The sequence below is a fragment of the Musa acuminata genome, chromosome BXJ2-7 (assembly GCF_036884655.1).
Source record: "Musa acuminata AAA Group cultivar baxijiao chromosome BXJ2-7, Cavendish_Baxijiao_AAA, whole genome shotgun sequence".
Lineage (NCBI taxonomy): Eukaryota > Viridiplantae > Streptophyta > Magnoliopsida > Zingiberales > Musaceae > Musa > Musa acuminata.
Genome location: NC_088344.1, coordinates 5465164 through 5480066, shown reverse-complemented (window position 1 = coordinate 5480066; position 14903 = coordinate 5465164). Strand labels below are relative to the sequence as shown.

The following is a 14903-nucleotide window of genomic DNA, read 5'->3' as shown; positions in this document are numbered from 1 at the left end:
AGATAATGATACCCTTGTTTCCATTAACCATTTATACTATCAGATATAGATCAGGCTACAATATAAATACAGCTGATAACACACATCTTTTTCCAGTGCTTTAAGGGAAGAAAAAACAACAGAATCTTCAAAATTGCATCTATGCATATAAGCACTTTAATTCCTGAACACCATTATCAAATTTTGCAGATTCAATATTCTGCTAAAATTTGATGCTTAACTGACTAATTTTGTAGTCTTTCATTCTAGATTTGAAAATGAAACCAAGAAAACTGAAACTTGAAACTAACAAAGGCTTCAGGTGGCATCATAACAAAGGAACAACCTTACTATTGTACCAAGGAACAACCTTACTGAAACTCGAAACTAACAAAGGAACAACCTTAATATTGTACCAAGGCTTGTCCTCATAACCAGATCAATTGTGCACTCACAACATAAGGCTTTGATGAGATAATTCACTGCATGCTGAACCAAATAGAAGACATTGAATTTGATCAAAAAAGAAAAAACACTACTACAATCGACCTTATTCTTGCAAGAAGGTAATAACAAGGGGTTTCCAAGACTTAAAGCAGGACATGAACTAATAAAAATAGAATCAAAATCAATATCATCCTTCGGTCAACTATGGTGGTAGAACATGATTATCTTGATAAGTTTTGTCCATGTTGACCAAATCCTACCAAGTATATTTTGGAGTGAAAAAACTTGAACCACAATGGAATATGATTACTTCAAGATAAGACCAAGTTTCCAAGTTTACATCCTTCAAACTGAGTTCTGCTTTGAGCAAATTACTTTAATATGGAAGAAATTTACAAGAAATGGAAATAACATTTAGGTTGTAATTGGTTCTATGAATTTAATCAGAGTGAAAATAGAATGAACAATTCTTATTCCAAATGTATGGTGGAGGCAATTCAAATTCCACTTATCATTCTTGGAGGCAATCCATTCCTCTTTGAGAGAATTTGAAGTTTCTATTAGTAAAATGGGCTTTCAATTCCATTTCCAAAGACCACAATTACATTTCCTTCTTCATATAATAGAGTTTTATAATGTATATTCCTTTCATGTCCATATAGATACATTATATAAGTATCTAATATAATTTATTATTAATGTTATTATAATAAATAAACAATATCCAATAATATATTTTAAAAATTATAATTAAAAATTAAAAATATATTTATTAACTAAAGTAAATGTAACTATCGATGCTTCTACTCAAATTTCATTTTTAAATACAAGTTCATAAATCAAATGTGTCAAGCAATTTGGCAATTCAATTTCTTATTGCAATGAATTTCAACCTGGTGTCTGATGACAAACCAAACATCTTGCAGATATCAAAATCTGATGATCAGATTATAGAATGAAGCTTATGTTACTGCAGCATGCTGTAAGTAAAATAGCCAATGAAGTGCACATAATAGAGTTCAACACCATATGTACAATGTTATAAATGGAGAAATAGAAATGTAGATAATCTATAGTTATTAATACTTTAATGGTCATCATTCCTGGAAGGAAAGTGCAGTGCACATTGTGCTAGGAAATCACTGACAGTAACTACATAAATGTACTGATGGAATTGTGAACAAAACAGCAAGAGAAAAATAGCTTAAAATGAGTTTCCTTAGCACTTGATTTAGAGGATTAAACACATTGTGATAACTTCATGATTTTTAAAAAAAGAGTAGATAGAGCATCACAGTCAGTTAATTAGAACAAATTCAATACTTTAAGCACGTCCACCAGAAATTAGATGGAAGATGTGATCTGCAGGCCAGAAAGCGACATGTCAACAGCATATTCCACATTGTTTAGGATAAATGTGATGCCTCCTAGTCATTATAAAAAAAGATGAACATAAACTTAGGCATGTTTAAAGGAAGGAATACATGTCATGAGAATACTTTAACCTAGTAAATAAACTTTCTGCTAAAATTCAGTCTACAACTAAAACCTTCTGAAGTGGCCGTACTACTGAGTAGCTTATATGCATTATTCTCCCTCCAAGTTCAGCACAAGGGAGGCCATTTAGTGCTTTAAAGGCTGCTTGAGCAGCATTGACTTCAGAAAAGCAAACAATTACACGTGTACCAGTTTCATCAGCAGCATGGACTCCAACAACCTTGCCAAAAATGCCAAAAGCAGATTCAATATTATCAAAAGACATGCCCACAGCTGGTCCACAATTGGCAACAAACAAGTTAGGAGTTGGCTCATTCTCTAATCCTTTAAATCTGGTGAATCTTGAGTTCATCATGTTCATTGTTAAGCATAAACAACTGGCACTTTCTCGCCCTAGGAAGCATAAGCAAAAAGATCAAGAGATAACTCAGCTATTTCTTTTATTCCAAAAAGAAGAAATAAATTAAGAAAATTAAGCCCATAACATTCAATAGAATCATATACAAGAGTTCAAACTTAAAAACAATTGACAATCATATTAAGTACCATAAATATAGAACCTTTTGGAACTACCATGCTTCAATGTCTCGATTCAAGTCACCTTGAGAACTAGAGAAAATTACAGTTTTTCAAAAAAAAAATAAATTAAATTAAATTAGCAATATGCAGTTTGTTTTCTTGAGGCTCAGTAACTTCCCAAACATTTTTTCCCAATAATCAAATATCCTCTTCTTCCTTACATATATACAATAAATTGGAAGGTTCATCACATTTGTATCCTAGTAAAGTCCACTTCATATCCCCATGGAAGCACAGTCTCTTCCTTCATTGTTTTGCAAATTTGGGCACAACAAGACCCCTAGTTGGCTAAGAAGCTCCTGTAGATGTTATAGATAAAGCTTGTCTTGACTTTGAAGTTTTAGCAGCCAACTAAGAATAATTAGCAAGTTCATTAATTATCATATTATCTTGATCGTGCACAATTCCCCTAACACTTATTCAAAAGATGAAGATTCTTCTTTTTTTGTTTACAAATGCATAGACATAGTAATTTTAAAATTTTGCGATCATAAGCAGGAACTAATGCTGAGATGAGAAAAACAATTAAAAGAAATTTAGTAACAAGTGATAGATTAAATTACTAAAAAAATAATTAAAATATAAAGATATACACAAAATATAAGATTGGACCTTTTTAGTGCTCGTTCAGCATTTGCACTATGGATATAAAATACTAATACGTAATAAAAATTAAAGAGCTTCGTAATAGAAATCGGGGAAGAGAGAGAGAGAGAGAGAGAGAGGAGATCATCAATCCAGGTGGAAACCTGGTTCTTTTAGAAACTCCCACAATTTTTTTATTTTACAATAGTACCTTTGCTTCTAATTAATTTTATCAATCCATGTAGAACTCTCGTGCCTGTGACTTTCATTTTTCTCGTACTTTTCTACTTGGCTTCCTTGAAAATGCTAACTTGGTTTAACATAGGAATTAAGCCATCCAAAACTACCAGTATTGTTTATATTTTCCACAATGCCAACTAATACCTCGTGATTATATTTATAATATAAGCTTAGGCAGTCTTATTTTAGGGCATCCGATATCCAACGATTTCAATTCATCTTTACATACAAGAACTTCAAAAGATTCAAATAGGGTAGCAAAATAGAGAAACGTCATTCGGGAGAACAAATATAATAATCAGATGACGAACTTGAATAAGCATACAAGTTTCCAATAAAATTGAGGCTAACTCCGGGAACCCCATCAAATAGAAGCATAAAAGTCACCATTACGCAAAAAATTAAAGAAAAGAGATCAAGAAACAAGTTTGACGATATATTCCTGCAATTCAATACAGCTTAAAGCCAACGACCACAGATACACCAACAAAGACGCTTCGAGAGAGGAAGAGAGAAAGAGGGATGGGTACAGGGAGCGGACAGGCGGAAGAGACGACAGCGGCGAGCGTCGACAGTGGGATAGGAAAAGAGGGAGAAAATACCTGAGGACGGCGCCCGGTTGGATGGTAGCGTCGATCGGAGGAAGTTGTAATGTCGTTCTGGTGATCTTGTAACTTTATGGCTCTCCGGCCCACGCACAACCGTCGGATGCTGGGAATTCGGGGTGGCTACAGATCCAACGACTGCGAGGATCCCGAACCAGGGTTGTGCTCCCCGTTCAAATCAGGGGAAACAGCCGCGTGTTTCATTTGGCAGAAAAATAAATAAATAAAAAAGATCCGTGGGATGGTGCTCCTTACAACGTACACTACTTGCACTAGTGTCCGTTGTAAAGATCAAGTAGTAAAGATCAAGTAGTGTACGTTGTTATTGTTTCATGCCTCCATAGTAAAACAACATTATTTTACCATAATGTTATTGATTTTATCAATAAAAATATTAAAATAAAAAAATTTAAAAAATAATTTTAATATTTCAGTTTATGATGTTATACGATATCGATAGTAACAAACGATGATATAGTTGGAGGTCACGAATGATTACTGTGGATAAAGAAAACGATGATAAAAGATAAGAATTGCTCTGCATCTGCGTCGGCACCGATATAGTTGTCAAGCAACACTACTTTGTATCTACATCGGTACTGATGTAATTATCGAGTTATATTGCTTTATATCTACATCAATATCAATTACGTAAATACAAAGTAATCCTCCCCTCTCACTGTCGCTCTTCTCATCCACAACAGTCATTCGCAGCTCTCAACAACGTCGTTATTCACCACTATCGATTGAAACATTAAAATTATCCTTTTAAAATAATAAAATTATATATTTAATTTTATAATTATAAAAATATTAATATAATTTTTTTAAAATATAAATATTGAGATAACTAACTACATGAAGTAATTTTTATTAACAATGTGGACGCACATTCTGTCAACACGTAGAACAACATCATTCCCACTTATTCCATATGGTTATACGAAGTATAAGAGTCCAGCATCGGTGTCATCATCCAGCGGAGAACAGAGCTGTTCGCTACCATGCAATTTATGATATATGGACAACTCCTGGATGAATGAAGTGGTAAAAGATTTCAAACAGGTTAACTGAAAGAAAGCAAACCAAGCACCACGTAAGCCACAGTGACAGTACAAGTGAAGATACAGTATCACATAAGCTACAAGACCGACATTGCAACAAAGAACATACTGATGTGAACCATTACATCAAAAAGCAAACACCCACAACTGACTACAAGAGCTGCTTTGCTTAATGGCCGTTAGGCTACACAGAGAAACCAAGCCAGCCAACCAGCTGAACAGCAATCCTGATGGCTGACGGTGCAAGCATATGAGCAATGACAGGCAGTGTCCGAGAAGAGAGAGTACCCAGAATGAACCAGTTGATACTAAGTAGAGCAACAGCATCGGAAGCCGGCCTGTTCCTGATGGTTGAGAAAAACTCGAGCACGCTGCCAAGAGATATGCCTACAACAGTAAATAGGGCTGCTACCAGAGGAACACATGGGTCTTCAGCTTCCCAGATGATCATGCCTACCAGAAGAGACAGGAATGAACTGAACAAACTCCGAGAAAGTACCACAACTCTCTGTTGCCTCAAAGCCTCACCTATGGTAAAATTTCTTGAGAACACTACGAACAGAGAAGAGCTCACAAGCAGCTTAAAAAGGTTATGTTGCCAAGGCATTACCTTTTTCATGAGGTTCCTCTGGGTCCGAAAGGCTTAAGCCCCTCCGGTTGTAACTTGGATGCATTGAAGTGCTACCATAATCAGTGCCAATTAAGATACTCTCTCGGGATCTCACATCTTTTTCATAATGAGATTTGCTGTTCCAGAGGGTTTTTCCCTGAACTTCATTCGATCGCATGTTTTCTTCTTTAAGTTCCTGCAACTGCCATGATATGAAAATATCAGCAGCAAATGACTGGAAGATGGTTATTACTGCTGAATATTAATAGAGATTAAAAAATTGTATCAAAATTCGTATGGCATAACACATGTTCTGCAAACCATCACTTTGATTCACAAGAGGTTGACGAACAATGACCTACTTAGTACATATGGGAGGATCTAAAATCAGCAAGTTCAGTAATGACCCATGAGGATCAAGGCTTGATGCTCATGGATCTAGAGATCCAATCCACTCATGATGATCATCATGGTGATAGGAGTATGTATCTTGGCTTTACATATTATTTATTCGACTTACATGTAAGCTAAAACTCCTTTCTATGAACATGTACTGTTTTTTATCCTTATCTGGGTTTCAATTTGATATTTTTTTGTTTTCTGGACAAAATCACTTTATTGTTGTCGATGCTAATTGTGTTACCAAAAATAGGTTGTAAAGAATCCTAAATGAGGGTTTTAACTTTTTAAGATATTTTCAAGGCTTTTCTCAGTACTGCAGTATGTATTGGCAAACCATGTGTATTGCAGAAAAAAATGAATCGGTAGCAGTCTGGTTATGGACTGGTATGGGTCCAGAATGTGACATTCAATTCCTTGGCTAGAGATTGAGAAAGCCATATTTAAGTATTCAATTTATTACATCAAAAAGGAGTTCACCCCTCTCTAGATCCCAATACACAAACTCATGAAGGAAAGTGAGACATCAATATTGAAGTATTTATATTTAATCTTCCTACACTGAACCTTAAGGCTAAATACTGCATACTGAAAATTTTACCATCCCAACCCCTAGAGAGCACTTATATTTCATATATTTTCCCCCAATAATAACAACATCAAATATGACAATAACCATGACAGAATTTTTGCCCATGGAGCTGTGCTATTAAATTTCAATGTCAAGGTTGGAGAAAATCTCATCAAACCACTACAAAATGGATAAACAAGTTCAAGAACAAATATCAAGTTCTTTTAAAAGAACTATGATCAGAAAATGTAGGCTAAGAGATCAGAAAACATCTATTATGCTAGCCAGTGTTTAAAGATTAACATGACCATCCAACAAATTAAATGGCAATATTAAAGTCATATCCAGTTTCCTGCATACCCTAGTTGATAGAGATACATAAAAGCAAAGTTATTCTTATGCCATGACAACCAATCTTTTCTCATATTAAATAACATGTCCGATCCTATACAAAAGTCTTAAATACCACATGTTCAAATTCACTTTTAGTTATCAAACTTCATAACCATACATGTACAAGCATAGTGGAAAACACACAAGTTTTCCTTTTTCAGCTTCTATATCTTTATTATGATGCATCCCCTCCTCTTCTCCCATGCTCCATATCTTAATTGAAGAACAAATTATTCATTTCTTTCATCACAATGCCAAGACCATTACCATGGGAAACGATACCAAGAATTTTCTAGCATAACTCACTGATAACTAAATTCAAGCAAGGACATCTTATTTTTATCAATTAACATATCCATTCCTCCACAACTGGCAAAAGGAAAAAGAGATCATGTTAATTGACCACTCTGATAATTATGCATAAAAAATCCCAAATCTAGACCAGCTCATTCACCAAGCCCACACGAACAACTTGTTTGTCATAGCTATCATATGTTGCTTCAAGTATAAGATCTTAGCCATATTTCCATGAACCAAACCATAATAAGCATGTATCTCTACTTATGTTTCCTGTTGAAAATTCCATAAAATGTCACTTACCGGTGGAAAATTCCAGCACGTGTTAATTCATGATACTAGGATTTTTATCTGAGCTAAACCTTACCCAGAAAAGAAAAAGTCAGTTGTCAATCACATGAAATAAGGATGATAATCAGGAGTAAATTCTAAATGAACTAAAAGATGAATTAGGACATGTCAACACATGATCATCTATGAGAATTACCAGCTCCTATGAAACTTGCTATGATTACGTACTGATCACAAGCCTGTTCATAACTGCTTTATGATCCACCTTTCACAATGTGGCACACAAGTCATACTATTGAGCTTTCACTCTATTTGACTAGCTACAACATAGACGGAGCTAAATTTTAAAGTAGCTCTGAATTATATCTCAAAAGTTTGTTTAAGGAAAGAAAGTCACCTCGTTCTCAAGTAGGTCAATCCTAGTTACAGCTTTCTCGTGTTCCTCTTCAATCTCCTTAAGTATCATTTCTATGACCTTTCGATCGTCCGTTGCTATCAGCAGCCGTTCTTCAAGTTCCTTATTTTCCCATATGAGATTCTCTAACTGAATTTGCATCTCATTGAGAAGCCTCTCTAGCTATACATCAACAGCGTCAGTCATTTGTTAATTGAACTTTTTTTACAGGAAATAGACATATATAATAATGACTGACATGATCACTAGTTAATGAGATGCAATTGACAGGTCATAAACCACTAGCAACAAACAGTGAATAATCAATTAATTAATATATCCTCTTAGAGAATTGTATAATTCAGCACTATGCAATTGGTAAAGATGTGCAATAGAGAAGTAAAAGAAGTAGTTGGCAAACATTATAGATGATACACATACATCAATTTCTGTGGTCTCCGAATTAACCACAATTTGCAGGAGCAAGCCAAGTCCAAATAACTGCTAGTCTAGTCACAGTCAACACCAGCTAAAAAATTAGAACTTCAGAGCTGTAGATTTTTAATCCAAATCGCTAGGAGAAAGGAATTATACAAACCATATTATCAACTCTTCCTCTCCAACCTTTCCTTTTCTCCATTTTTCTCCTTTCTTCTCCTGACATGATCGAACCATAGCACGGTGTATGTCAAGCGTAGCCCAATGGTAGCTCCACGCTGTGACCCGAGTCTGATAGGCTAATTAGCCTATAACTTTATTTTGATCCAAACCACTGACCAAAATACTTAAGCTGGAGAAAGGAATTATACAAACCATATTATCAACTCTTCCTCTCCAACCTTTCCTTTTCTCCATCTTACTCCTTTCTTCTCCTGACATGATCGAACCATAGCACGATGTATGTCAAGCGTAGTCCAATGGTGGCTCCACGCCGTGATGAGTATTCTGACTCCATCCATGGGTAGTCCTTCCTACTTGAGCCCTCTCACCATGCCCAAATATTGGGTCGTACTCGAGCTCTCTCACCATACCCAAATACTAGGTCGGCTCTGATACCAAATGTCATGACCCGAGTCTGATGGACTAATTGGCCTATAATTTTATTTTGATCCAAACCACTGACCAAAATGCTTAAGCTGGAATTAATGTAGTACACTCATCAGACCCTTATAAGTCAATATTAGTCTTTGCCCACTTCCGATGTGGGACTAATTGGGGGTATTACACCGTACTTCCCAATTTATACAACATTGGTCGTGCACCCTACTGTTTATACAACACCAGCAACCAGCATACGGTAGTTGGCTCAGAATTTAATTTCTCGAGAACCTAGAGACACAAACAGGACAAACAAGAAAGCAAAGAAGGAAGCCATTGAATTGAAGAGCAATCTAACCTAAAGAAAATATAAGCACTGACAAAATTTAGGAGAAAGTTTCAGATTCAATAAATTTTCTTTTAGTTCATTTCAGCATTTATTTGGCACAGACATAAGCTATTGAGTAAAAATACTATTAGATAGTTTTTTTTTTTTAATTTTATCTCAATTGTATCAAAGAATATATACTATCCTATTATGTTGAATTGCTAACCATATCAAAATCAAACAATGATAATAAAAGAAAGGTAAGGACCTTGCACTTCTCTCTGTCTAGTATGTGCAAACATAAGAGTGTGTTATTAGAATATTTTATTTTCATTTCAGTTGTTCGATTATATGTGACAAAAATAATCATTGCTATAGAGAATACCAAGCCTTAAGAAGCATGAGAAGCACATAGTGAATCCGAAGATCCAGTATGCATATACAAATCAATCTTCCTAATACATTTTTGACATGGGACCAACAAATCATGCATGCATGTGTTGAAGTCCCACCCACATAATCTTTCCTCTCAATAATGATATTCTACGAACCCATCAAAGCTCCCGCTCAGTAGATATACAGTAATTGCTGCCCAAGCACAACCCACTGGGGAGACTGCTCGCTTTCAAAAAGATCACAATCCAAAAGCTTCTACTGTAATATTCAAGGTTCTCATCAAGATCTAAAATATCAGTTTGATCCACCTTCTCATGACATTCTGACATGGGACTACTCCCTCGCAAACTAACCTCAACAGTGTGACTCTTCATAAACCATCTTAAAGTTTGCATTTTATGGATTAATATTCCTTTTAAAGTGACAAGCTTCCAGGAAAAAAGAACTTCATATAAGAATGAGACTCAGGGACATTCCTGTTATGCAAGTAAAAAATGGCAGATCAGTTCTATCTGGCCCAAGATACTCAGTTTCCATCGTATGCTAGACCTAGTCTATTTGGTGGGCCAGGTTACGTCAAATATCATTTTAAATTTGTGGGTCAGGCTCGGGCCAATCCTGGCCATGTGCTGTCCCCATATCGTTTATGCTCTCTTTCTTAGAACAACCCTTTGACAACTAGAACTCCTCAGTCCCTACAATTTAGCTTATTTCCTGCTAGCTCTCTCACACACACCTCTTTTCTGCTCCATTGTAATCTGAAAGGTATCAATCCCCTTGCTCCTAGCAAGTTCTTTTCTCTTCAAGCAAGGTCTATTTTAACAAAATGCAAAACGAACATATAAGTGACCCCAGTTTCATTTAGTCTTAAGGAAAATAGTTTAAGTGATAAAGATCAAAATTATATAATGATAGCATTCGGATTATTTACTATGCCCATAACACAGCCGGCCTTGAATAGTTGAGAGAAATGCATCTTGCTGTTGCCTTTTTTTGTATCACTTGTCGACACAAAATTTACTCTTATTGTCAGCAATTAAATCATATTAGAAATTGTCCAATTAAATCATATGGCATTAGCTAACTGATTGGATGTTGTAAAATTAGAACATATTCCTAGATACTCAAATACCATGGCACATATGCTTGCGGGTTTTGGGAAAACAGTATGTTCTCCATTTTTTTCTTGGCTTGCTGATAATCATTCAGCAAAGAAGTTTGTATCTTCCAGTTAATTATATATAATCTATTTTATTTCAAAAACTCCTATGGTACTTTTTGCTTGGTAGCAAGTTAGATGCTCTAATGACAACGTAATATTTCACTTTTATAATACCTGATAGATCTACATAGAGTGAAATACACTTGATTTCGCTTTTTTAAATTTCCAGCTTTCCAGTAACCCCATATATATATTCCCTTCTCTTTTTTCTTGAGAAATGCAAATGTCAAAATTATTAGTTAGCATAACATACATGGTTTAATATCTTTCACATTTTCTTGACATACAAAGTCTTCAAAACTACAGTTTGTTTCTGTCCTTGGTGTATGATTCGGTCATTGAGGAAGTTTTACCAAAGAAATTTGGTGGCACACAATAAACTTAGTATGCTTCTCAACAATTTTATGTTACACTATGCAAGCAGCCAAGCTAGAACTTCAAAATGAGATGGTACCAGCTCACTTAGTTATACAACTAACTGCAAACACATAATCAAGCAGACAAGCTCAACAATCTTTGGGAAAATGACAACCTTCAATAGTGAAGATAGTAAAACCAAGCGACATAAAGTGAATTCTTAAGGCCTACAGCTTTATAAGCGTCGACATAAGTTAAAACAATACAGCAAGATAGAAATGGCTAGTTATTGAGTAGCATAATGCATATGTATAGCCTCCAAAGAAAAGAAAATAAAAAGGCTTGTATAGGTTTCTGCAGGAGAGACTGACCTTTACTTCGTTCTTCAAGGCAGTCAGCATTCGCATTGGTAGAGTCATGAAAGTAATCCCCAAAATGAGAAAGTGCCAACAGAGGTCCACATGAAAGTTGATGATCAATTTCAATAGTTGCCAGAATACCAGCGTGGCAAGACCAACCGTCCTCACTCCCAGCAGGAAGAAGATTTGGACCAAACCGAAGGGTTTCACAATCAAGTATATCATATTCGTCATTTACACGAACACATTATCGGCACATCTGGACGACACATACTTGTCTGCACTGGTACGATTGCACGAGTGAATTAAATATCTGAGAACACAAACAACACATTTGTAGGGGAAGAAAAAACCTACCGACCGCACCATGGGAAGAACACCATTCACGATCTGCGTCGCAATCGAAGGAATGCTGCACCTGAGGCGGAGGAGATAGAGAAGAAGTTGCAAAAGAAAACCTGGGAACAGGGAAAGCTTGAAACAATATACCAACAAAAAAACAACGGATTTCGTGTGCAAGAAAACCACAACGGTGTCATATGGGAATAGAAGAAGAGATAAAGCGGGAGCAGCTACCTGCGAGGCCGACGACGAGGAACGTACCGTTTCCTCCTCTCTTTTCCAACCGAGTCCGCGGCGGATGGAAGGACGGACGATGGGGATGAGGACGAAGTCGTGGGAATGAAGGTGGAGAGGAGGAGGAGGAGTGACACGTCGCGGCGTAGAAGGGAGGAAGCCATGGGGGGATGACACGCGCGAAAGGTCGACGCTTTTTTAATGCGAAGCCGGAGAGAGGCATTGGGTTCGGACGGCGCTGCAATTTCCTCTGTCTTCTTGTTTCTCGTTCTTGTTGGCTTTTCTCGTGTTGTTCCGACTGACTTAGCTACGGTTCGGATCCCGTTATAGTCGGTGCTTCCGTTGCATTTATTATTTTATAATATCTAATTATATAATTTTTAAAAAATATTTCGATCAATCGATTTTTTTTTAATTAAATATAAGATACCATTTAGTCTCATATCGATTGAGAAGTATGGAAACCAATGATTCATAACTCCTTCGGGTCTCTCTTACTCTTAAAATATATTTTTTTTAAATTTATATATTTTAAAAGGATAAAATCATACGCCCTCAAAACGAGCCAACGAGCCACACTAATGATCGACCAACCAAAGGTCTCTTGCTCGAATTAAAACTCATTTGAATTTACTTAATCAAATTAATTTAAAATTAGTATTTATTAATCAATTTATAATTTAAAATAAATTAAATTTTTATTTTTTTTTAAAATAAATCACTTTTGTATAATTGAATGGATCGATATGATAAAATTTATAATTAAAACCATAAAATTATACTTTTGGATTAGTTTAATTAATCGATTTAAACCAGATAAGCCTTAGGACAATGAACTTAACTAGATTGAGATTTTTTAAATTAACATTAATTTGATATGATTCAAGTTAATTAATCAAATCAAGAAAAAGTATCCCAAATCAAAATCACTTATAGTCTTCAAAATCAAATCAAGTCGACTTAATTTTTTTATTAGATTTGAACACCCCTATATGTATAAATAAAAAGTTAACAACACATCAATAAATATAAAAAGTTAAATTTAATCGCTAATATATGCAGGATAATTTACCCATAAAAATTTTTACTAAATAACGTCTATGTATTAAGAATTTATTTAAGGTTTTTATAAATCCGAATTCTACCCTCTTATGAAAAGCGAGAAATACAAGTCCTCTCTTTCGATTCCTTGCAATTCCATAGAAACAAGATTGAGATGTTAAATCTTTGACAGATAGTTAATCTTCGGAGGGGATCAATCTAATCTTAGGGCATTGCAATACCACATTCAACCGACTTATTTTTATATTATGGTGATTTATCCTAAAAAATCCTTAAGTTTTGGGATTTTATCAAGAAACAGTCTTTTTATCAAAAGCCTTGAAACAAAAAATATATATATTATTTTAGAAAAGAATATCATGGGTTTATTATTTAAAAAAAATTAATTATTCAAACTTAGCCTGTATTAAGCTTAAAGTGTGTTTGCTTACTAAAAAAAAAAAAAGTTAGCATTTTGGACTCTTCGCTAAAGAGTTAATCTTTTTGTTCAACCTATGTTAGCAAGATTATGCGTTATAGTTGACACATTTCTTTTAACAAAGCAAAATTGCATAACGTAGGCCTGTTTTTAATTTTGAATATTTAATTTTAAGGAAAATTTAGGATTCGAGATCAATAGGATAGTTTCCCTCTCATCCTATGCTAGTGTTGTCACGACTCTAACCTAATAGACTAATTAATCCATCAATTTAAATTAAAATTAATAATATCATATTTATCAGACTTTTATAAGTTAATTTTAATCTCATCCATGTCGGGATATTACAAGTGTATTCCTCCAACTAGAATTCAACATTGTTCAATTGTATCAAAATTGAAAAGTAATTAGTTGGTGGCCGGTGCCAAAGCCCATCGTTGAGGAATGGCAAGTGATCCACTAGAGAGTAAGGCCGGTCCATGGAGCTGAATTGAAGTCTTCGAGTATGGCTCTACAACGATCATCTTCTCAGCACTTCATCGATGAGGTTTTACATGTAGCTACGAAGCTTTTCCTCACTACGGTGCGATCTTTACAAAGTGAATCATCATGCAATTGAGATCCACTTTGTCATCTCATCCTTGGTTGATTTTGCCTAAAATCGTATCGTACTTAAGCGATACCTAACGACATGCATAGAAAAGAAAAAAAAATTAGAAAGACGAATGCAAGAGTTATATATCGTCCTTACACATAAAAATAAAATGAAATTTAAAATCACAACCAACACAAAACAACTATGTTGAACCAAAGGTGCAAGCTATCATATCTAATAAAGTAGATCAAAATTTGTATTCACTACCTATCCTTTGTCAAAAAGAAAATTATCGAACGATCAGAGAGTTCAAAGGATAAATGCAAATCCAATATTCGTCTAATAACTTTATCGAATATAATATCGATTATACTAATAAAAACATTATATTTTCATCTCGGGATCATAATCCTACCAACACAGAACTATTTCAACCATGATTTTTATAGAATTAAATAATATAACAGACAAAATATCCATTTAGATAAATAAATCTTGAGGTGGATTCCACGACTCGAAAAGACCTCATTAGATCCAAGATTCTGATCCATCGCCAACCCACCAACCACTGGTGGTGGTAATGCGACGTCCATAATAGCCT

The 14903-nt window shown here is 35.0% G+C and overlaps 2 protein-coding genes across 3 annotated transcripts in view; both read right to left on the bottom strand.

Annotated features, from left to right (window-relative positions):
* LOC103990395 (alkylated DNA repair protein ALKBH8 homolog) overlaps positions 1 to 4030 on the bottom strand; it is a 34245-nt gene extending 30215 nt beyond the window's left edge. For both annotated transcript variants that reach the window (XM_065116477.1, XM_009409514.3), the window contains exons 1-2: positions 3930 to 4030; positions 1976 to 2316 (exon numbers count right to left, since the gene is read on the bottom strand). In XM_065116477.1, the coding sequence (XP_064972549.1) occupies positions 1976 to 2284 (309 nt within the window). In that variant the 5' untranslated portion in view covers positions 2285 to 2316; positions 3930 to 4030. The remainder of the gene's footprint in view (positions 1 to 1975; positions 2317 to 3929) is intronic.
* A 1000-nt stretch (positions 4031 to 5030) lies between these two features.
* On the bottom strand, positions 5031 to 12494 carry LOC135616207 (uncharacterized). Its single transcript, XM_065115398.1, has 6 exons — positions 12228 to 12494; positions 12009 to 12109; positions 11664 to 11929; positions 7955 to 8134; positions 5607 to 5808; positions 5031 to 5524 (listed from the first exon to the last, which is right to left on the bottom strand). Exons 3-6 carry the CDS (start codon positions 11883 to 11885, stop codon positions 5181 to 5183), a joined length of 948 nt encoding a protein of 315 aa, XP_064971470.1. The 5' UTR covers positions 11886 to 11929; positions 12009 to 12109; positions 12228 to 12494; the 3' UTR covers positions 5031 to 5180.
* Positions 12495 to 14903: the final 2409 nt, after the last annotated feature.